Below are 23,347 nucleotides of genomic sequence, written 5' to 3'. Positions count from 1 at the left end.
ATGGCCACAGTACAGATTTTTATATCAACCCTTCCAGGATCACCATTGGGAGGAATCAATGTGGTCATTAATTCACTAGGCCATTTTGTCTTCTTTCCCACTCTGGGGAAACTCGGCACCCTCGCAGCCTCTCCCCACACTTCTCTGTTCTTTGTTCATGGCTCCAGACTACCTATTTTGGGGTATTTCCTGAATTCAAAATTGAAAAACAAATTTGACTCTTCTTTTGAAATATATAAAAAATTTTAGTTTGGGCTTTTTTTTTTTTTAAGTAAACAGTTTCTACTTTCACAGTAAAGAAAACGGTCTTCTTATCCTGAAACTGTTTCCCTGTGTAACGCTAGCCATCACTAAGATAACACTGACCTGGCTGGCACATGCCAGGAATGAGCTGGAAACCTGGACACCCGCCACCCAGGGCTGGATACCTTGGATTCGTGAGCACCGTCCTTTGTAGCTGAGGTCCTGCCAGGTGTGGATGGCCAAGATAAGCAAAAATCTGTATCAGGGTTTTTTTTTCCCCCCCAAAGTAGAACTCATTTTCAAAGCATTATGAATTATGAATTACGTTACTACCGCTATTTAAAAAAAAAAAATCGATGCCACTCCAGGACTTTTCCCTACACTCAGGAAAGTTTCCCACGCTTTCAAATGAGGCTAATTCACCTCGGCCCTTAACCCTTGCCATCCGCTCACCAGTCCACGCGCGTTTCTATGACTTCGGGTGCAGCGGACGGATCTCTTCTTAGGGGGAGCTTTACCCTCTTCCTCTCTGAACAGTTTTGAAACAGAATGGAACAGAGAGTTGGGATTTGTAAATAGTTACTCTGGCCCATCTCCCATTCCCCCAAGAAGCTTTGTATTTTAACAAGGACTGTTGCTCAAACTTAAAGGTGTGCGATTCTCAGGATGGAATTTCAGGTCCCCGGGAGGAAAATATTCTCAGACCGGACACACTCCCAGACCCCCTGAAATTACCTCACATAGCTCTCCTGCTCTCTGCCTAGGCCTCTGGGCCTCTGGGCCCTTGCCCTTGTCTTGGGAGGGCTGTACTCAGAGCCCTCCCAAGCCTGGCAGAGGGGAGAACGCCTGACTAATTTCCATGACAGGAATCTGACCTAGTTTGTTTAATTCTTTCTGTTCTCTACCGAGGTGAGTACAATAAATATTTCTGACTTACAATTCTCTGAGGCACCAGGCAAGGGCCTGCAGTAATTGCTCTGAAGCCTTCCCCTGGGGACACGCTGCCGCTGCGCAGTGGAAGGCCCCAGCTGCCAGCGTGCCCTTGCTAGGGTGATAGTTATTTGCAGTACGGTGGTCCCTGAAGACAAACTTCATTATGAACATCCAAGCACAAGAACAAAAATAAGGAGGACTGCCACGCTTCCGTGTGTTCCATTGGAGAACGCACGGTACAGGGTTGAAGAGATAAGCATTTGCCCTCTGGCCTGCCCCCTCGTTTGCTGTGCAGGCGTGAGCAGGTTGCCTAACCGATCTGTGCCTCGGTTTCTTTACTTACAAAGTAGAGACCATAAATCTACCTTCCTAGGGTGATCGTTCAATTTGAGCAATAAGAGGAAGTGTGATAATTTTGTGAAATACCAGGCTGAAAAGCAAAACTCTAAAAGAGAGTTCAACCAGCATTTGTTGAGAGAATAATATGTAAGCCATGGTCCCTGCACTTGAAAAGCACACAGTCCTGTGCAAGTTATGAGGCATGGGTATAAATAATAAGGAGGGGAGAAAATACAGAGGTGGGGAGCATAAATGGCTTCGTGGAGAAAGTGACATTTAAAATGACCAAATGCCCACCTCATTCCTCTTCCTTTAAAATCCCAAACTCTGTGTGTGTGTGTGTGTGTGTGTGTGTGTGTATGTGTGTGTGTGTGTTGGGGGAGGGTGTCAATACATTCAGTTGATTTGGATTGAGCTGGGCAATACACCCAGTAAGGTACAGTAAGAAAGAAAATCCTGGCAGTTTTTCTCTGCCATCTCAGGAGTGCATCCCCCCCCCCCCCAAACACACACAGCAACAAGCAGTTCTAGGAGATTTAGGCCTTTAAAGTATTTTCTTTTCTTGGCAGCTATCCTAACCTTGTTAAGTGGCATTATCTGTGATTTCTGATTACAGCTTTTATGCTCCTTGGCTGTGCTGCTGCTTGAAATGTTTGTTTTTCTCCTTCATTTTTATTTAGAAGTTCCCAAACGCACATTGGTTCCCTGCCAGATTTCATAAGCCCTGTGATTTCTTTTTTCCCAATCAAGACTAAACTTCTAAAAGTATATCATTTGTCAGGTTTCTCTAAAGTCCTGGGGCACCGGATGAGGTCTGGATGCTCTGAGGCAGGGCTTCCCAACCTCGGCCCACTTGACATTGGGGGCTTCGGGGTGGGGGCTGGCCTGTGCACAGTAGGGGGTCTAGCAGCATCCCTGGCCTCTACCCACTAGATGCCTGCAGTGTCCCCCCACCCAGTTGTGACAATGAGAAGTGACTCTAGACATTGCCGAACAGCCCCTGGAGGCCAAAAGTACCCCTGATTGAGAACCACTGCATTAAGGTAACCTCCACAGTAACCACGGAGGCCACAGACGTGGAGAGCAGTGCCCAGCCTTTCTGTGGAGGCCACTGGATGGCCTCAGGCAGGGATAGGCCATTTGTCAGAAATAGGATTCTAAAGTGCTGACATACTGAGCCTGGGTTTGGGCAACAGTGGATGGTGGCGGCCTAGAACAGGCCCCGGCACAGGAAAAGCCTTCCCTGCTCCCAGACCGGGGCTTCTCAAACTTTTCTTTGTCCCAAGACCCCTTTACACACTTCAAAATTATAGGGAACTCCCAAGAGATTTTGTTTATGTGTGATATATCTACTAATATTTGCCTTACCGGAAATTAAAATGGAGTTTTAAAAGCATGTATTCATTAATTTATTTTAAAAATAATAAACCCAACATATGTTAACATAAATAGCATACTTTTTATGAAAACTAACTACAGTATTCCAAAACAAAATTAGTAAGGAGTGGCACTGTCCTATGAGTTTGCAAATCTCTTTAATATCTGGCTTCATAGAAGAGAATAGGATTCTTGTTTCTGCTTTTTCCTTCAACCTATTGCGAGATCACGTGTTGTGAAGCCTCCAGGAAACTCCACTGTGCAGCAGGAGGCAATGAGAGTGAGAAGGGAAAGGAAGGTCTTAGTATTATTAGAAAAATAGGTTTGATCATGGGGATCCTCTAGGGGTTCCTGGACCACACTCTGATAATTATTGTTCTAAACTAACATGTAACACTCTTATCAACCTAGCTCACTTAATGGTTGACAACCTTCTTCAAAACCTGGGCTTTCTAGGGAGAGATCTCTATTTGGACCATAGTGGGAGTGCCTTTCATCAGACTGCTCCGTTCTGGAGAGCCACTAAGAGTCTCTGTCCTAAGGAAATTGAATGAAGTCATCTGAAGAACATAGGACCTTGAGGGAGGACAGGGACCAGTAAGGGCTTCGTCAGAGAGCAGCGGGAGGACACCGCGCCCTTTGCAATAAGAAAGGGGGAAGCACAGAAAGGAGAAAGAAAATGCTTTGTACTTTTTGCTGGGGTCCTGATGGAATCGGGCACCCAGGTGCCATTGGGAAGCAGCCCCCCACCATCGGGGCCTGGATGCCAGCATCTGCCTTAAGGCACAGTGCTGGGGGGGAGGTGGTGATAAAACGAAACTAATAAGGGGAAAGGAGAGACAGAAGGGGAGCAGACAGCGGGAAGCAGATGAGAAGGCACTTCCAACACTGATCTCAGGGCCATAGATGGCCTGTCTGTCCTTTAAAAATCTTAGACTTGGGGTGCCTTACTGGCTCAGTCGGCAGAGCACACAACTCTGGATCTCGGGGTTGTAAGCTCAAGATTCAAGCCCCACGTTGGGTGTAGAGATTACTCAAAAAGAAAATCTTTAAAAATAAACCCATAAGTGAAACTGAAAGTCTAAGCCTGAACTTTCACTGCCAATAATATCTGAAAGAGGCTCCAAGTTTTGAGTATCTGTTGTTGCCCTGCATCCCAAGCCAATCCTGTTGGCATTCGAGAAGGCTAAGTTTCTGAGCAATGATTGAAGGAACTGGTTTGAAGTATAAAAGGACCTCAATTTCCTGGTGAGATACAAAACGCAGATAATTCTGGCTGCCAAGCCCGGCGCCAACCGAGAAAGTGTCACCTCCCTGACACTGAAGGTTTATAGTTTTTCAAATCTCAAGTACTCTGAAATTGCATATTATTTTTAAATGATGGTACATTTCTCAGAATATCGCAGGATGAGATGGTCCCTCTGCTCTCAACGGCAAAGGGGGAGAGAAAGGAAATAGGCTTTGGGGACTTGGTCTGATAGAGGCCACATCTCTGGGACTACAGGAAGTCTTCTCAATGACTGGATATGTTGGTGGGTCCAACTTACCCCAAATAAGCTAAGCAATTCGATGGCATGTTCATAGCAACAGAAAGGTGGGAATGGGTGGCGTCCAGCATCACAGGCGCTAGCATTCACAATATCGTTCATGTGCCTCTGAACCCGCAGTGGTCTATCGCCTCGTCATAGAATTATGCCACCCTCTAAATATAATGCATTTTTTATCTGAAGTTATGAGAGATACTTTACTTAAAATTCATTAGCTCGAGAAAGACGACAGGGTAAAGGTCTATTCCTATTTTTACAGCTGAAGAAATTTCTTAGGGAGGAACTCCTAACCTGAGACCAGCAGGGTTTCCCGTGTCTGCCCAGTGGCTCGGACCGCAGGCCCGATGCTTTAAGAGGCCGAGGGCTAGGGAGCAACGGCCTGACCTCCCGGGGCTGTAGGAGTCAGGACGTCTTATCTTAGGAGAACAGCTTACCTAAACTGCTTCTCTGCCGTACTACCCACTGTGGCAGAATCCGTTTGCCATTTTAGATCACGCCATATTAATAATCAATTTTTAAACAATCTGGTTCACCCTCTGGTCATCTGAGTTGACCGCCGACATCCGGTCAGTAACAGAAACAAGCCCCAGGCCGGTTCTCTCGTTGTTGAAACCCCTCTCAGCCGCAACTCAGAGGTCTGCGTTCTACCCTCAATCCTAAGAGCAGGACGTGCGTAAGAATTCAGTTTGTGGAATGAAGACAGATCTGTAGGACGGTGCTTTCTGAGATCAGTTTCATCGGGGCAACAGATTTGCGTGATAAAAGACGACTAATCAGAAGGCACGTTGTGCACGTAGAATCTACTTTCTCTTCTGTTCCGATTCATCCTTTTGTCTCGTTCCCGGTGCGGAGCCGCTTCCCCTTCTGGCCCCGCCCCTCCCCCCTCCTCCGTAGAGCTTGCTGTCTGTCTGGAAGTACAACAAGACACCCTGTTAGATCAAACCTAACACACTTCCGCCCCAAAGCTACCGCGAGCTGCCGCAGGACGATTGTCACTTGAGGGGAGCCCTCCTCCCCACCACACATAGCCTATCCGAGGAGTGCCTGTTTTTCTATCCTCATTATTTAACAGTGTGTGCCGATTACTCAAAGCGATATGGGCAGGCCCTGGTAAATATAGCGTTGCTGTAGTGTTAACTTTTTAAGGTAATGCTCAGGTTGCCTGCAGTGTTCTAAAATTACTCTGTGGCCAGGGCCCCCTGCTTTATCGCTTTCTATAGTTTTAAAGTAGTTTGAAGCTTGAATAACATAAAATAACATAATATAATGTTATTTATGTTATTTCCCACGTGAAGAACGCCTGTAAACCTTGCAGTATTGAAACTCAGTGAACAAGGCATCTTAGACAAGCTGAAAAACAAATGGTGGTACGATAAGGGGGAGTGCGGAGCCAAGGACTCCGGGAGTAAGGTCAGTCGCTGATTAGCAATCACATTTTGAACCACTGTTGATTTTCTACCCCAAAACGGCTTTCCTTCCCAACACACACACCCCCCCCCCGACACAGTGGGACCCCTTTATAACACCAGCGCGAAAGGCACGAGGCGGGCGGCCCCCCGCTGGGCGGAGACCTGCCGCAGGGCATCAACCGTTGACCTTGACCAGACCGAGCTAGTGTTGACAGAGGAACGCAAACCGGCCCACCGCGCTTCCAAAGCTGTGAAAAGACTGAGCTGTGTTATAAGGGGGTTTTACTGTATCTCACATTTCGAAAGTTCAAAGAGAAAACCTAACAACAACCGCAACCAGAAAAAAAAAAAGATCCAGTTGTGACAGTACTTTCTCTTAACCTCTTACAGTGTCAGAGACTTTGTAGTTGTAAATACCTTCGGTTATTCCTACGTGATGTTGATCCCATGTGAAAACAAAGAAATAAATAACAAAGACTGGTCTCTGTAAGCAGAACGATTAGCCTTCTCCCAGCTGCTGTCGATTGAGTTCAGCATCTATTTGGATCTCTAATTTTAAGTCTGTCACACTTCTCTCTTGCAAAGGTGTCATTTGAATCTCTGTACGTAGTCTTTTGGAAATTGAGTCGCATGCTCCTTAAGAGTATACATTCTCAGGATGACATCACATTGATAAGCATGAAACACTCTTCCCCGCCTCCTTCCTGCCCCCCTTTGCTCCCCTAAGAAAGTTCTTTTTAGTTTCAATTTTTGCCTTGCCTTTTTTTGAACTAATATTGTGGTATCAGTTAATTCATCTCATGAAATGCCACTCATTTCCCCTGTGCAGTGAACCATTTTGCTACTGGTTTTCCACATCCCACGACAGGGAATTCTGTGAAACTTAAATACGTGGAACTGGAAACTGTTCTTGTTGCTACGACGTAAAGCAGGTTACATGCAAGGACACTTTTCCCCCCATCAAATGCCGCCTCCACAGAGCAACGGCACGGCAGAGGGAGGGCTGCCAGGGCTGGTCCGTCTAGTGGGCTGTGGAGCATCCCTGCAGAGAGCCTGGCCAGCCTCCTTAAGGAAATGATCCATTGTTTCATAAGCGACAGAAACTCCCATTTCTCTAGTTACCTGTCATTCGCCCTAGAAGAGTGACTATTTGCAAGGTTGTTGTAGACAGGAGGCTCGCACATACCCCCCTCCCCAACCATGCAATGCAATTCCAATTGGCCTTCTTATTCAAGTAAACAAGTATACCGCTGGCTCCTATCCCAATAGAATCAGGACATGGCCCTATCATCTCCCCATTTAATCCTTTCAGTGATATCAGGACTGGATGAGCCACAGCATTGAGGGTCAGCTGTGGCTGTGTTGCCATGTCAATGAGATAGTCAAGTCACTGATGGAACAATTTGGGTATTCTATTCAATGGCATTCAGCAGCAAAATGGTTACATTCCCTCTAAAAAGACTACAAAATGCTATTTTATTTTATTTTTTTTCAAAGAAAGGCTCCGGGCACCTGGTGTGCCCTAGCTCAAGGTAGGGCTCAAGACACCAACCTTTTTCTTTCCATTGTTCAGCAGTTCAGTTTTTGCTTTTCCATACAGGCAGATAGTCAGATTTGCACAGTTTGACCTGAAAGTCACTGACCGGCTTCCTCAATCCCCCCCCCCATTTTAAATAGAAAACAGAGAAGCGTAGTATTTTTTTTTTTAATTATTCGCTACATTCCCTGGAATAAAGCTAAAAATGAGCTGGATTTTTTTTTAATCATCAGCCTCCTAGAAAAGCTTTCTGATTTGTATGGAGCCAATTCAGGACCCAGTGGGTCCTCCTGACAGTTTTCCTTAAACTCTCAGAAGATGGAAGGGAGCCAGTTCTTTGTGCTGTGCCCTTGTGCCAGTGGCACAAAGACTTGCTGCCCTGAGGATGCGAACTCAGCAACCAGTCCCGAAGGGAGCGCTCTCTCAGCCACCATGGGAAAGGGGAGAGTTAATCCCTTTTAAACAAACCCTCGCCAAGTAACTCCCCAGATAAGAATATCAGGAACTTCTAATATTCTCACCTGGTATCTTACAGACAAGTTGTTGACAAGTTTGTCCCAGGGAGAACAAGGGAGAAAGGGGTGTTGCGGGCCAGAGAGGGGAAAGAGTGCTTCAAGTTCCCAAATGAAAAGAGTGTTACATTTCTAGAGATTATGTCACAGCTCAACTCTGGCAAATGACGCTTTGAGGCTTGCAGAGGAATGAATTGTGCTTGTGTTTACACTTCTGCTCCCCATGGCCTAGCACTGTTTTATTTCGTCGTTGACACCATTTTGAGGTACCAAAGGAATTAAGGAGTCAAAGTCAATGAACAGCTAGGTGTGGACCACAACTGTCGACAGAAGCACAATCCTCCATCTCGCCAGCCATTGTGAAATATCAGCCAGTTGCCAGAGTCGAGTCATAACACTTACTTACATCAATGTTTAGTTATTTTACAACTTAGAACTATCCTATATTGTTGTCATGTATTATGATGTCCCATTGCTTGTGTTTTCCCCAAGAACTAATCGCGTTGTTCATTTCTCTTAGGACAAGACGAGCGCTCTCAGCCTGAGCAATGTGGCAGGCGTTTTCTATATACTTGTCGGAGGTCTGGGGCTGGCCATGATGGTGGCTTTGATAGAATTCTGTTACAAATCACGGGCAGAGTCCAAACGCATGAAACTCACAAAGAACACCCAAAACTTTAAGCCTGCTCCTGCCACCAACACTCAAAATTACGCTACATACAGAGAAGGCTACAACGTGTATGGAACAGAGAGTGTTAAGATCTAGGGGTACGGTCAAGGTCTAGTAAACTAATCAGCCTTACCTTACTGTATGTTAGTCTCTCTCTCTTTTTCTTTCTCTCTCTTTGTTTTTTCACTTCGGTTTCTTGTTTCAAGTATTGTCTATTTGCAACCATTTGATTCTTTGAGAACAATGGTTGCGCTTTCTTGTCGGGCAGCGCTGCTTTTCTAATAGCACCGTCGTAATCGTACTGTGGTGTGACCCAAAAGGAGAAGAAATTCTCTAGAGCAGCGCTGTTCAATGGGAATGTTTGCGAGCCGCATATGTGAACCAAATGTGTGATCTGAAGTGACCTAGTCACCACACTTTTAAAAGTAACACAAGTGAAATTAATTTAATGCTACATTTTCTTTAACTTAATATATCCAAGATCTCATTTCAACATGTTCTCAATATCAAAAGTGAATGAGATAGTTTACGTTATTTTCTACATGCTACGTCTTAGAAATCTGGGGTGTATTTTATACTTTTGCTACATCTCAACTTGTACTAGCCACCTGTCGAGTGTTCAGTGGTCGCATGTGGCTGCCATATTGGACAGTGCAGTTCTAGAGAAAGCAGAGGCTCTGGAACCGATGGTAGAGTGAGGAATAAGAGTGGGGCACTGCCACCTGGACAAATGCAGTGCTTCTGTAAGGGTGCGGTGGTTCTCGTAAGCCTAAGCCCAGGACCATTTCTTTAATCTTTGAGTTCCTTTGTTGTCCCTTTCTTGGAACTGATATTCAGGTAAGTGTCTCCCATAGAACAGGCTGGGCTCCCTGCTGTTGGCTGCCCCAAGTCCATACTTAGATGAACCTAACTGATGCCACCTTGACTCCAGCAGCTACAGCCACCCCCACCCCTACCCCAACCAATAGCTCAGACGTGTTCAAAGGCAAGCTTGCAGTGGGCTAATCTGTCTGTTCTGGAGGTGTTTCAAAAAATATAGTCTTGTTACGTTCAAGTGCATCTGTCATCGCTAACACCTATCTGAAGGGGAACAGAACAACTAGCAACTTCACAGCCCTCATTCTAGGTGGGAGATGTTTGACCTCCTGAGTCACAGTCCATACAAATTCCTTGAATGCACTCGAGTTTCTACAAATGCAGTATTTGCATTTTGATCTCCTTGTATTTCACATTGTGGAACTAAATTTGGCCCCCTTTTAAATAATATTTCATGCACATAAATCATGTGTCTTCACCATGGGAAGTATTACCTTGTTTGGTGAAGTTGCTGGTTGTTCTCTCCTGCTGCAGACTGCAACCCTTTGCCACAACATGAACTAACCCTTCACCGAGTGTTCCCATTGCATTGCTGAATGTACAATACATAGTTCCATCTGTAATTAGCACTGTTGGCGTGCAAGCGTTTCACGTGCCAGTGAGCTTACGATATTTTACTCTTGAGTAGGTTATATACGCCCATTACAATTCGGGGCACACGATTTGCTTTTTCAGAGCAGAGAACATGGGTGATTTCAGCTTACCTTAATTATCCCAAATTCTGAAATACTGGCATCCAAAAAAAGAATACATCTGAAATCGGCTTAACAGTTTTCCAAGTGCTCTCACATCTATTGCCTCATTTGAGGTAATGGGTCGCAAAGTGTTTTCCCTTTCAGGTAGCTAAGACCCAGTCACGCCGAGTGACTTGCTCAAGGCAACACAACTAGGCAGTGGCCATTCTGGGACTAGAGCCCAGCCCTCCTTCCTCCTGGAGCTGGATTCTCTCTGCTAAACCATTCCGCCTCTAACCGTCCATGGCCTGGTGGCCTCCAGGAACCTTGAAATCCCTACGGGATCCCGTCAAACGGAAAGCAGATCCTAAGTCTGTGTCCCACTTGTTTACCAAAAAAGGCATATGCCTCACTTCTGACGTACTGCACGTGAGGCTGTAGAGTCAAACTCTCCTGCTTTCCCCCAAAAGCATCTTTGTGAGACAGGTATCAGGACCCAGGGTCACACAGCCTCCAGACCCTCTTTACTATCAGCCATTCCATCCGGGAACCTATGTCTCTACTCTTCCACTACTACAGCCTCAGCGTCTCGTTAAAGCCCCAGAACTGTGCTTCTCAAACGTCAGTGGACGTTGCGGATCACGTGGGAACTTATAAAAATGCAGCTTCCGGTTCAGCAGGTCTGGGGTGCCACCTGAGACTCTTCATTTCTCACAGCCTTCCAGGCCGTGTTGCTGCGGCGGGTCCGGGCAGTAGTAAGATTCTAGAGAAAATGATCTCAGGGCATGTAACTTAAGGGAGGAAAGGAAAGATGGAGGGACAGAGGGAGGGAATGAGAGAGGGAAGGGCAGAGGGGGAAGGACAGAAAGAGAAAGAGAGAGAAAGAGAGGAAGGGAAAAAAAGAAAAAGCTGGGATCAGCAAGCCTCGGGGCCGAATGTGGCAGGCCTCAGGTGGAAATGAAGTCACCACAGCTCCTGGCTCCCTGGCTTTCCTTTACTCATCGTGGTTGATCCATTTTGTGAGGCGAACTTCAGGCTAAATGAGGCAACAATCACATTTTAATAGACATCAGTGCCGATGTGGTTACGGCCCAGTTCGCTAGCAGTTTGGCAACTAGCCTGGGATGAAAAGAAAAGCTGGGGAAAGCCTCGGCAAACAAATCTGTCCTCTGAGTCTATGTGAAGTCTCCAGACAAGAAGGAAAAGCCTCAGAGGATGCCAGAAAAATCCTTCCGTGTATCAGGCCAAGAGGCACAAAGCAAGCTGAGCAGGAAACAGAAGCCACCCTGCTGTTCTCAGCCAGTTTGGTCACGTAAGGCTGGTTACGTGAAGGGTGAGCCCTTTATCCATTCATCTTTTAATTGCCACGAAGTTCTGGAAGATCTCCTAATGACTTCTCATTTGTTACCTAGTTATTAGGCTTCCGGTTCTCTGAATCGGCCCAGATCTGTCATGGCCTATGCAGGGGCACAGAGATCAAGAGGCACCCTGAGATTTTACTTTTATTGCTAATTATCAGAGCCAACCTTAGGAGTTTGGGATACCAGTAATTCTTCAGGAAAACTGACCCCAGGGCAAATCACCTGCAAATATATGGTCCAAGTGAAACCTGGTTAATAAAGAGCATCCTTGAAAGAAGAGGGAGTCAGCTCTCCTGCTGTGTGGGTGCGATTAGTCAGGGCTATCAGCCTTGAGGAAACACGTGTCTTGGTCTCAGGTCCAGCACCCGCTAGGGAGCAGCCAGCCTCCCGACCACCTGCTGCCTCTCTGGGTTACTGCCCAGCTACTGGAACGGTGGCTCCCAAGCATGCCTCGGCAGGTGACCGACCGCCGAGTGTTCCAGGTTCACTGCGCCTAGGGGTGGCTCTGCTAACTGTCTTAAGAGATTCTTCCCAACTTCCCCACTGCCATCAAGAACTACTTCTAGCTTCTTTGGTTTCTTCAACGGTATTGTTGAAATGCTTCTCATTTTCAAGACCTCAAGATGCCTGAGGTGAAGGGAAAAGGTTTCCATTTTTCCTCTAAGACGGTTCCGTTTCGTCTTCCCAGAAAACATGAACTTGGCTCATGCGGCCCATTTTCAAAATGATCAATGCTGCTTCTGCAGCCCATGCATCTATATTCTTGCTGGGGAAATTGTTGGCTCAGGAGAAAAACAAGGGTTCCCTTGGTATAGAGGGAGAGGCCAGAAGAGAGGGGTATGAGCTTGAAGGGGGGGCAGGAAAGTGTGCTGCAGGCTTCAGCGTCGGGGGCAAATGAAAGCCTGGACTAGCGCAGCCACGGCACCCCAGCCAGGCCTCTAACGTCCCGGCAAAGACCCCGTGGATGCCAAGCACCTCCATGGGTACCACCGTTCGGACCTCTTCCTGGAATGTGCTTCCCCTTTAAAGCCCGTGTGCTACTTTCAGATTAGAATAACCAAGGTTGTAGGTATTAAGAAGGACAAGCCGTCCCCTTTCCAGCACGAACGGCAACTTTTCTTCTCGCAGTCAAATGGATTTCAATCGAGCAAGCCACACAGAACCCTGGTTATCCTCTGTCTTAGGTAAACAGTCCCCTGTCACAGGTTCTGCAATCAGAATACAGCCTGCAGGGTAGCCGTCCTGAATATCTCTATATAAATGCTACCAAGACTTCCTAGTCTACCCGCATCCTAAGTGATGTGCCTGGAGTTAGACTTCACGCGACATCTGTAGATTCCTTAGTACAAGGCACAGTAGAGAAGGAACCTCAGTTAACCTATTGCAAAGCATTTGCATCGGGCGAGAGAATTTAAGCAGACTTGTTGCCTAAAGCCAGTCAAAACGGGTGCAGCCCCAGAGATGCCAGTTTGGGAAAACATTCATGGTTCGCATCCAAGATAGGCTGAGCCGTAAGAAATGTGGCAATTCCTAAGAGAAAGCCCGTTCACATGAAAGTTTCCCCCTTGCCTTTGCAGATCCTGTCCCACTGGCGGCATGTGATGAGAGGAATCACCGAAAACGTGGCTGCTTCAAGGATCCGGAGCCAGATTTCACTCTCCTTGGTGTCGGGCGTGACACGAATATTGCTGATGGTGCAATGACCTTTCAATAGGAAAAACTGATGTTTTTTTCCTTCAGTGCCTTATGGAACACTCTGAGACTCACGACAATGCAAACCATCATTGAAATCTTTTTGCTTTGCTTGAGAAAAAATTAAAATAAAACCAACAAAAAAATAGACATGCAAGATTCCAATATGCGAAAACAAATCTTATTTAAAAAAAGTCAATTCGACAAAAGCCATTCTTTGATACCACTGCTCAGTATACAAACACCACGTTCTTTAACACACACACACACACACATGCACACGCGCACACACACACAATTTTAAATTCGAGTTCAGCAAACAGGCCCATCTCAGCTAAAATAATTAATTCCTCCTGATTTAAAAAAGAAAAAAAATCTCTGACTCCCTGTGTTTGGGAGGACAGACTGGCATTTCTCCTAGGATCTGCTGACCAGATGTTTTTGGTAGTTCCTGTTGGTAGTGATGTTCTGTGCACCCTCTTTCCTTTCAACGTTGCTGAAATGTGTATATCTTTAGAATGTAAATGCGACACTTAAGAAAATTCAAACACTTTGGAAAAGGGACTAAACCGTGACTTCTCTGTGTTCTTGAAATGGTTTTGTGAAAATGCTTTGATAACTTCCCCCTCGGTGAAGGGATTAACAGAGCTTTCGAAATTGGCTTGTGGTGTAGCAAGGGACGGGGCACTATCAGGCAAACCCTCTCGGTGCTTTCCTAAAACGGTTCCCGGGGCTCTCCAAGAAGCCTGGAATTGCAGCTCACAGATCTGTTTTTCTTGCTTCAGTGTGCATTTTAAGTCAATATAGCTGAGTGTTTCGCATTGAGGTGAGGGAAATGCTGCCTACACTCCCAAATGTGTTTAGAGTATCTTTCTCAGAAACAACACTGTGTTTAGCTCTGCTTTCTCCGCTAAGTATGCCTTTCAAGTGTACGCCTCGGAGACAGGACCGCGTCGCCAGGTGGGCCAGGGGGCTCAGACCACAGTTCTCAGTCCGACTTGACTCTTGCTAGGTCTGTCTTCCCCGCTGTTGCCCATTACTGCCCGTGGCTCTCCGTCAGACTGCATGTGTCCTTTTCTAGTTTGCAAAGACTAAAATGCATTCCCAAACCTACTGCTAAACCAAGGGCCTCAGCATCACTCCTAGGCCCTTGCTCGGAGCAGTCTCCACTGGCTCTCTCGGAAGATCGCTCCACTGCTCCACGGGCTATCAAGTAACTAATTGCGTACCTGCCGTTGGCATTATCAGAACAGTCAGAGGAAATAGTCTCCGCTCACTAATTACCTCCTATATAATGACGTATGCTTTCTGTAGTTCAGTAGTTTGCTCTCATCGGTGACGTGCATTGGGAAGTTTCCAGACTGTAAAAACTAGGAGCTCGAATTCATTTCCCAAGTGTGACCTTTAGATGCTTAGCCGACTCGCTGCCCATTTGCTCTTGTCTTCAGAAAAGGAAGGAAGAAGTCTCGTTCCAATGAAACGTTTCCAGAAAAGTGTAATATAAACTTTCATTCCAAAAATTGTGTCATCAGCGAATAACTCACCTGTCAAATTTTAAATGGTATTGAACAAACAAAAAGAAAGCTGTTGTGTTTTTGTTCCGTTTTGTTTTCATGAACCTGTGATTTTCAAATTCTGAATGCTATGATGTCCAGAGCAGGAAGCCAACGCCGTGCAAATGTGAAGTTGTAGAAAACGAACCAACCGACCTACACACAAATGTTTTCATAGGCACTGTATAAAGAGAAATGTATGTTTATTGAGTCAAATCAGTTTTTCAGAGGAAACTTCACTGGGAATGAAGAGGCGGGTAAATTGGTTTGTTATTTTTTAAAAACTTGCATGTTAAAAAAAAAACATTGATTGCTTCAAATTTCTGCTACTAACTTCAAGCTATGGGAGTTTGGCGGTAGTCACTTGAGGATTTTTTTTCCGATTCTTTTCTTTTCGTTGTTAAAGCTGTACTTCAGTGAACAGAAAAATTGCCAAGCAAACTAATGGCCGTAAAAGCGTAAATTGCATGTGTGGGCATAAATTACGGAGCCTCATTGCCATGAGGTATTGTACAAAGTTTTAATACATTTTGTAAATAAAATTGTAAAGAAAGAATTCCATGTCTGTGCTTTGACTGTTTAAAATTTACTCAGATGCAGGTGCCAAGACATTATTGTTCACTAATCTACTCCCCACTGGAAGCTTTGCCAATGATGTCACAGTCACCTTGCTAGCGATTCTCGTAAAGGATGACACCGCCCCCAGCCTACACTCAGATGCAACCACACACAGTCAGGCTCAGAGCCCTTGAACTAAAGAACAGTGTGCCACCTGGACCTGAGGTTAGGTTTGTCGGGATCGCCAACAGTGAGACGGGGGCTACAAGCAGCAAGAAGCAGGACTTCATTGATAGGGAAAGTTTGACTTCAGGGCCTTCCATTCCTATTCTTTGTCTCCTCCACCCTTTGGGACCCTCTCCTCAGAGGCTTTGACCTTAACCTTGGTCTCGCATCCTCCCATCTCCAGCTCTGAGCTCCCAGCAAAGTGCCCAACTAAGGGTTGACGTTCTTCAGCAACACTACCAAATGCTTGCCCCCGTCATCACAAAGTATGTGTCCTGGCGCTCTTAGGTAACTGGCTGTCTGAATGCCTGAGAGTAACTTCACATTGCATTGGAAAAAAACATTCTTTCCACCCAGGATCACTGATCTAGAGTGCAGAGAAAAGTAATGAATTCAGGACTGTACTGATTTTACACTAGTTCTTTTTTTTTTAAAGACTTTATTTATTTATTTATTTGACAGAGAGAGAGACAGCCAGCGAGAGAGGGAACACAAGCAGGGGGAGTGGGAGAGGAAGAAGCAGGCTCCCAGCGGAGGAGCCTGATGTGGGGCTCGATCCCAGAACGCCAGGATCACGCCCTGAGCTGAAGGCAGACGCTTAACCGCTGTGCCGCCCAGGCGCCCCTGATTTTACACTAGTTCTGAGAGAGAAAGGAAAAGCCACAGATCTAGTCTGATTTTTGGATTCTGAACATGGAATACGGTTTTATCCAATACATACAGCAAGTATTTATGTATAGGCCGGTTTTATATTCTGATCCCCAAAGAAAACAGGGGATAATGTTAGGAGGGAAGGAAGGGATCACTTGCAGCTGAGCCAGGAAGGAGAAAAGGGCAGTTGAGACGCTAGAGAGAGAAACGAAGGAAGCTCTCGGGGGTCGCGGAGTTTGGAACAGGGAACACGAGGCGTTGGAGACAGAAAACTGAGTGGGAAAGGAAAGCTCTCAGAAGATTCTCAAGTGTAGGCTGATGTAAACACACCGAGGTTCGATTACTTGGCCTCAGCAGATTACCCCCATCTTCACCGTCTTCAGAAATGGCGATGGGCTGGCCAACCATCATGCTTTATGACCCTTCAGCTGCTTTCCTTGTCTTCGGTTAGGACACCACAGCAGTCCCACCGGCAGAGAATGGAGTCCCCAGGGAACAGATTCAGTGACCAGATTGGAGTGATGGTTCCCTGGCGGCGGGGGCGCGGGGAGTCTGATAAAATCGGTTCAAGCACCAAATGATGCCCCTGGATCTTTCGAAATAATAGATTTCTATTTTAACGGGAACTTCCAATTGTTTACCCCGAAGGGAAAGTCACTCTCTGGTGCTGTGGCAGGGGTGACAGGGCGCAATTTGGGTTCAGGTGGGGTTTGGGTTTGGTTTTTTTTTTTCCCTCCTTGGTGGGAGAGCCAAAGGAATCTAAGTAGTCTTTCTCAAATCAGACTGTGGGTGGCTGCATATCTTGCTTACACATCGGGTCAGACTTGCCAAACAGGTCTGCAAAAAGGTCTTGAGCTTCAAATGTCACACACACACCCGTGTTCCCCCTCCCCGCCCCCGCGCACAAAAGGAAAACACCCCTTGGTCCCCGCATTGGTTTCCTTGCCTATCAAGATTCACATAGGATCGCACTGTAAAATCTTCCAATGGGAGGGTCAAATATACCGAGGAAACCTTGGTAGGCTCGGGCAAGAACTGTAATTCACCTGCCTGGTATTGGGTGGGGAGAGAGGGTTGACTGTGACTTGGGGAGATGAACCTAGAGGAGAACACACTGAGAAGCAAGAAGCAGAACCATTATTCCTCAGAATGCAGATTCCATGAAGCAGAAGATAGAGTAACACGCTGTCTCAGAAGGGCCATGAGCCAGTTATACCACCAAAACCTGTCAGTTGGAGCCAGGGCCAGCTATTCAGCCACTCTGGGCCCTACCCTTCCCCTCTTATCCTCATTCCCTTCGACTGGGCTTTGGGGCACCAGCTTATTACCAGATCACCTGGCAGATAGGACCCTCAACGGCAATATAAATGCGTTCAGTTGTGGGCACACACAGAACTTAGCATCTCAACAGGAAGTCTCTTTCGAATCCGGGGCCACTGGAGAGACTGACGGTTTCACCTCTATCACTCTGGACCGAAAGAAAGGCAAGGTCTTGGAAGAGTGGCATGGAGAATGAATGAAACTTGCCTCTAGAACTGAAAGCCAAGGCATGAGGTGCTAGGAGACGTCCTGCACACCTAAGACTGGGAGTCATAGACAAGACCTTCATATTCAGTGAAGACGCAGGGCACGCTTTTGGGCTTTCTCAAAAGGATTCCTGGGAGGCCTTTTGTCACTGTGGTCAGGAGAGGATGGAGGGAGGTATTACGGACGGTCTGTCATTTTCCGTAGCATCCTCAAAACAGAGGGAACACAAACTTATTTGAACGGGCAAGATGCCCAAGCTCTTTGACAGGCGTCGTCCTCGCAATGTCACAGACGATGCAGGAGCAAACGTGGCTCCTGCCCTCAGGGGGCCCTGCAGGCTTGGTGGCAAGGCAGACGATGAATCCACATCCAATCATACCCTGCGCTTTGCTCAGAGAAAGAACTGTAAGGAGCCCAACATGAAGATTTTCCTTCTGCCTCTTCACTAGGATTGTGCTTCCTAATACAGTCAGGTGGAACTTCTGTGCATCCAAAGCTGCGAGCCTCTTCAACTGAGAAGCCACCCCTTGCCCTCATAGGCCCCTAGCTGCTGAGAGCCTCAGAACGGTCACGTTCCTGCCACCCTCAGGGCAGGAGATATTTGCGTATTTATTGACTCACAACGCCCTCGCTATAAAAGTATAAAAGAACCAAGGTGCCTGGGTGGCTCAGTCAGTGAAGCATCTGACTTTTGATTTCGGCTCAGGTCATGATCTCGGGGTCCTGAGACTCAGCACAGAATCTGCTTAAGATTCTCTCCCTCTCTCTGAGCCCCTCTCCCCACTCACGTGTGCTCTCTCTCTCTCTCTCTCTCTCTCTCTCGCTCATTCTCAATAAATAAATAAATAAAAATAAAAATAGAAAAGAACCTGCAGCGTCAGCCTCAGAAATAATCCTCTCCCCATGTCAGTAGATTTGGCAAAATTGGCCTTTCAGTGGTTTCACCGAGTTTCAGTCCTGCAGCAAAATGCTTGATTTAAATTTTTCCTAATAAATATTCATTAAGCCTGCCCAAGCCAAAGCTCTGGCAACAGCTCATAAGAAGCTTGAATGTAGGCTGATGGGGGAAACAACTTTACAAATATTTCCGAACAACATTGCCATCTTCCCCCATGAGAGTACTAATTTTCCTGAAAGACTGGAAACCCACTCTCAACCTGGTAATGGCTTTTAAGGCCTACCTTTTCCCCCAGTTACAATAGAGCTTTGGAAAAGCTTGTTACTCCCCATCTCTTCTTCCTCAATAATTGTACTATGGCTTCTATCCCACTGCTCCAGAAGAACTGCTCTTGACAAGGTCATCGGTAAACTGCAATCCTACTTTATAGCAAGGGATGTCAAACTTCGGCCCACAGGCTAAATGTGGCCCACTGCCTGTTTTTGTTAATAAAGTTTTATTGGAACACAGCCACGCCCATTCATTTACATATTATCTGTGGCTATTTTCACCCTACAATGGCAGAATTGAGTACTTGCAACATTATTGCCCACAAAGTCTAAAATATTTACTAACTTACTCTTTACATAAAGAGCTTTGCCCTACTTGATAGTCATTATCTTATTTGGCCTCTTTCCAGAATTTGATGCTGTTAACTTGTACCACCTTGAAAATCTTTATTCCTTTGACTTCCATTAACAGCACTCTCTCCTGGTCTTCCTCCTGCGCTCTTGCTGCTCATTCCTCTTCTGCTTCCTGGTCTCCTTTTCTATCTCTTAATGTCAGTGTTCTCCTGAGTTCCACCATGTTTCTTCCTCTCTTTTCACTTTGTACACTCTCTCTGGGTGCTGTCCCATAGTTTCCATTTCCACCTATATTACACTGTCTCTCAAGTCCCCATTTCCATCTCAAAACTTTCTCCTGAGTGTCAAACCAGTATATTTCAAGGTCTATGGTACCTCCTCACGTGGACTATCCTGTAAGCGGATCAAACTCAGCATGTCCGACACAGAAACAATTGTCTCTGCTCTTACCCTCACCCCACGGCTAAACCAGAGTTCCCTCTAAGAGTCTCCATCCTGATTTAAAATACCATTGATGGAGAGTAAAGTAAAATATAGGAATAAATCTAATAAACTTTAAAACTGGTAGATGTGACAGTATGAGAAAAATGGGCTTGCACTCAGAAGCAGAATCACAGTACAATGACAATGAAAAAACAAGTGGGTCAGTTTAACATCAACTTGTACAGCTATAAGATGCAGTGAAAAGTAAGTGTATGATTCTTCTCATCTTTTGGATCTCAGAACTATAACATGATTTGTGCTCACAGGGAAGAAAACCAACTAGAGTTGTCACCAGTGAAGGAATGTGCAGATTCCAAACAAGCTACACAAATCACCTTTGGAAGCATAATTTAAAAAGGTGGTTATCATAATGCTCAGGGAGATATGAGGTGGAACCTGAATGGAACCAAGGAAGAGCAAGGAAAGAATGGGTGGGGAGGTATGTCCACTTTAGATTAAAGCAAGCATGTGTATTTGTGTAAGTGTTCTGAGTGATCTAAGCAGCCCACCCTTTAGCTCTCCTCCCTTACTCTTGCCACCACTGCAGAGGGTTGGGCCATGCGGAGAGGACAGTAAGACAGGGTGTTAATCACCACCATAAACCCAAACACCCGATTCAGAGACTGAAACCTGGTTATCAACCTTGTGTGCTCCTCCCCTCATCTTTACCCTCAGTCACGTCCGAACTCTGAATTCCACCTCCTTCTGTGAATCCCTATCTTAGTTTGAGCTTGTAACACTTTCCATATGGCCTAATGCAATAGCCTCAACTGTTCCTCCTGTTTCTAGTTTTTGTTCCCCCAACTCACCCTCTACACTGCAGCCAGAATGATTCTCTGGATCTCATCACTCTTCATTGCCCTTTGGCATGAGAGTAAATCCCTTAGGGTTGTGAGATCGAGACCCACATTGGGCTTCACGCTGGGTACAGAGTCTGCTTGAGATTCTTTCTCTCCCTCTCCCTCCACACTTCCCCCTGCGCTCTCTCTCTCCCTCTTCCTTTCTCAAATGAATAAACAAAATCTCTTTAAAAAAGAGTAAATCCCTTAGTTTACCATAAAAGTCCTTTCATAACCTGCCTCCAGCCCATTTCTGCAGCTTCGTTGTTCACTATCCCTTCACCTCCATTCTTTACTCCACTAAGACCTTCTCATATTCAACTACGGGAAATTCTTGGCTCTGCCATGTCTTTTCATGCTTCCATCGTTTTGCATATGCTTCTCCACCTACCTGGAATTCTCTTCTCCTCAACTTTATGCCTGACTAACTCATAGTTTGTCTGTAAGACCAAATTGGCATCAGTTCCTCTGGGAAACCTTCCCTGACCATCCTCTCCCCCTGGGATGTGGTTAGAGACTCTTTCTCTGTATTCCATCCCAGTAGTGCTTGCCTTTTTCATAGCACTATAATGTTATATCATCTTCCCTACTAGATCATTGGCAGAGACCATGGGCAGAGTCTCTCTTAGTCATTTCCACAAATGAAAGAGAATTGTAAATGTTTGATGAACAAATGAATGAAATGGGGGAGTGGAAAAATAACCCAGAGGCATAACTTAGGAAGCAGTGTTGAGGACAGAGAAGAGGTGCCACCTTATACTGTACAAAATGAAAAGGAATAAACTCACACATTTTGTGTACAAAGAAGCCCACCTTCCACGTAATTAGTCATCAAAGGCACTTTTCCACAGCCTGCCATCTTCTCAATGTCTCTCTTCTCGCAAAAGAAGCCCTACCTCATCACCAACTATCCAGGCAGCCAAGCCCTCAACCCCCTTTGGATGTGGAGTATCTCCTGTACTAGGCACCATCACCACCCCTACGGGTGCCCTCCCTGGCCAATGGCCCAAGCTGCTACACTCTATTAAGGTCATGCATTCAGTCATGGAACACTCAGATGTGCAAATGGAATCTCCTTGGTGAGACTCACCCACTGGGTGGATAGTGGGAGGGCCACATAAACTTTAGTCAGAACAGATAAATTTAGTTCATATACAGCGGTATTAGGCTCAGTCCATGTGGGAGACATAGTTATGCGCCCCTCATATTCCCCTTTAAGAAATGACTTACTGCCCAGCTGCAAGCAGTGTAGGTACCTGACAGCCTCCAGCTGTTAGCATCTCCAGACTCCACCTCAGCTTTTGAACAGAGATCACACTCTTGTTGGGGCAGGCTGCAGCCAGTGACTGAGCAAGATGGTAATAAAGTCACACTCCCTCGGGGTAACCCCCAGCTAATGATTAAGCAAAGCAGTGGAACCTTGCTATGTTCACTCAACACAGGACTTCTCTAATGAGCAATCTTGGCTCCAGAAAACCCCCTTGGGCTGGCAGAGACTTTATCAGGTCCACACAACAATCTGATGGCCCCTCTGCTCAAGTTTTGCTTCTTTGTCCTTATTCTTTCACAGGTGTACTCCCTAATTAATCTTTTGCATTCCTAACCCATCACATCTGCTTCTCTGAGAGTCTGACCCGTGACATTTGGTACCAGAAGTGGTCCCAAGAAAGCAGGCCATAGAGGGGGTTTGGGGACTGGATCCCTCATCACCAAGGTAGTAATGAGGACCCTATTCCCAGTGGAAAGTTGTGCACAGACAACCCCTGGCACGAGGCAGCAGTCCAATTGTTAAAGCTTTTGCCTGTGGTGTTTTCGAAGAATGGGCCAGTGGAAAAGAGGACTCGCTGGTGGAATGACTCAAGCATTTGAAATGTATGGGAGAATTATAAATATAAGGAAAATGGAATCTGATGCTTGTTATTCAGTTATACTGATGCCCTAAACACAGATAAGAAAAAGCTGAGTGCAAATAACAAAAACTAAATGTGAGGGGCACATGGGTGGCTCAGTCAGGTGAGTGTCTGATTCTTGATTTCGGCTTTGGTCATGATCTTGGGGTCCTGGGATCAAGCCATATCGGGTCCCACACTCAGCGGGGAGTCTGCTTGACAATTCTCTCCCTCTGCCCCTCCCCCTTCTCTCTCTCTCTCTCTCTCTCTCAATTAAATAAATAAATAAATCTTTTTTAAAAAACTAAATGTGAGAACCCAACAGTCTCTTTAGCCCACAGATACTCTCATTTCATGCAATGGTGAGCATAAAAAGGTGAAGAGCAAACCCAGGATTTGATCATTAGAGTAGCTGAATTGCAAGTATAGTTGAATGCTCAACTGGGGCATGTATGTTATGCCAAAGTCAGGGTCCTTAGTTGGGAAAACCCAGCACCCTGACACACGGGGTGGGGACACCTAAGTGTTTGCTCCTGAAGATTTCAACTCCCCAGGCTTCTCTGAAACTTCAGAGCCCACGCCTCCCAAATAAGAGCCAGTACATCCTTTGTATGAGGAGACGACACAGAGGTCCTTCCCGCACACAACAACAGGACTGTGAGCAGCACAACCCTCCCCAAAACAAGCTAAACCTGACAGGGGAGGAAAGGGACTCTACCCCGAAGGAACTAGAAGATCTAGCCAGCATGTGCTGGCAGGAGTCAAGGGAATACCGGTGGGACTAGATTCTGCAAGTGCTTAATTGAGAGGTGCTTTATGTTAAGACTGGATAAGGGAGAGTTTGTGGGTTTGGAGGCACTCTCTTGGGATACAGGACTTAACACCCTAGCAGGGCTCCCAGAGGTTGGTGTAAACTCGCTGTTTATAGGTG

The 23,347-nt window shown here is 46.1% G+C and overlaps 1 protein-coding gene across 1 annotated transcript in view; it reads left to right on the top strand.

The window, feature by feature from the left end:
- GRIA3 (glutamate ionotropic receptor AMPA type subunit 3) overlaps nucleotides 1–15,239 on the top strand; it is a 282,865-nt gene extending 267,626 nt beyond the window's left edge. Inside the window, exons 14-16 of the mRNA XM_040628391.1 lie at nucleotides 5,735–5,849; nucleotides 8,418–8,665; nucleotides 13,056–15,239. Of these exons, the coding sequence (XP_040484325.1) occupies nucleotides 5,735–5,849; nucleotides 8,418–8,663 (361 nt within the window). The 3' untranslated portion in view covers nucleotides 8,664–8,665; nucleotides 13,056–15,239. The remainder of the gene's footprint in view (nucleotides 1–5,734; nucleotides 5,850–8,417; nucleotides 8,666–13,055) is intronic.
- The last annotated feature ends 8,108 nt before the right edge of the window (nucleotides 15,240–23,347 follow it).

The sequence above is a fragment of the Ursus maritimus genome, assembly GCF_017311325.1.
Source record: "Ursus maritimus isolate PB19 chromosome X unlocalized genomic scaffold, ASM1731132v1 scaffold_X1, whole genome shotgun sequence".
NCBI classification, from domain to species: Eukaryota; Metazoa; Chordata; class Mammalia; order Carnivora; family Ursidae; genus Ursus; species Ursus maritimus.
This window is presented reverse-complemented; position numbering and strand designations above follow the sequence as displayed.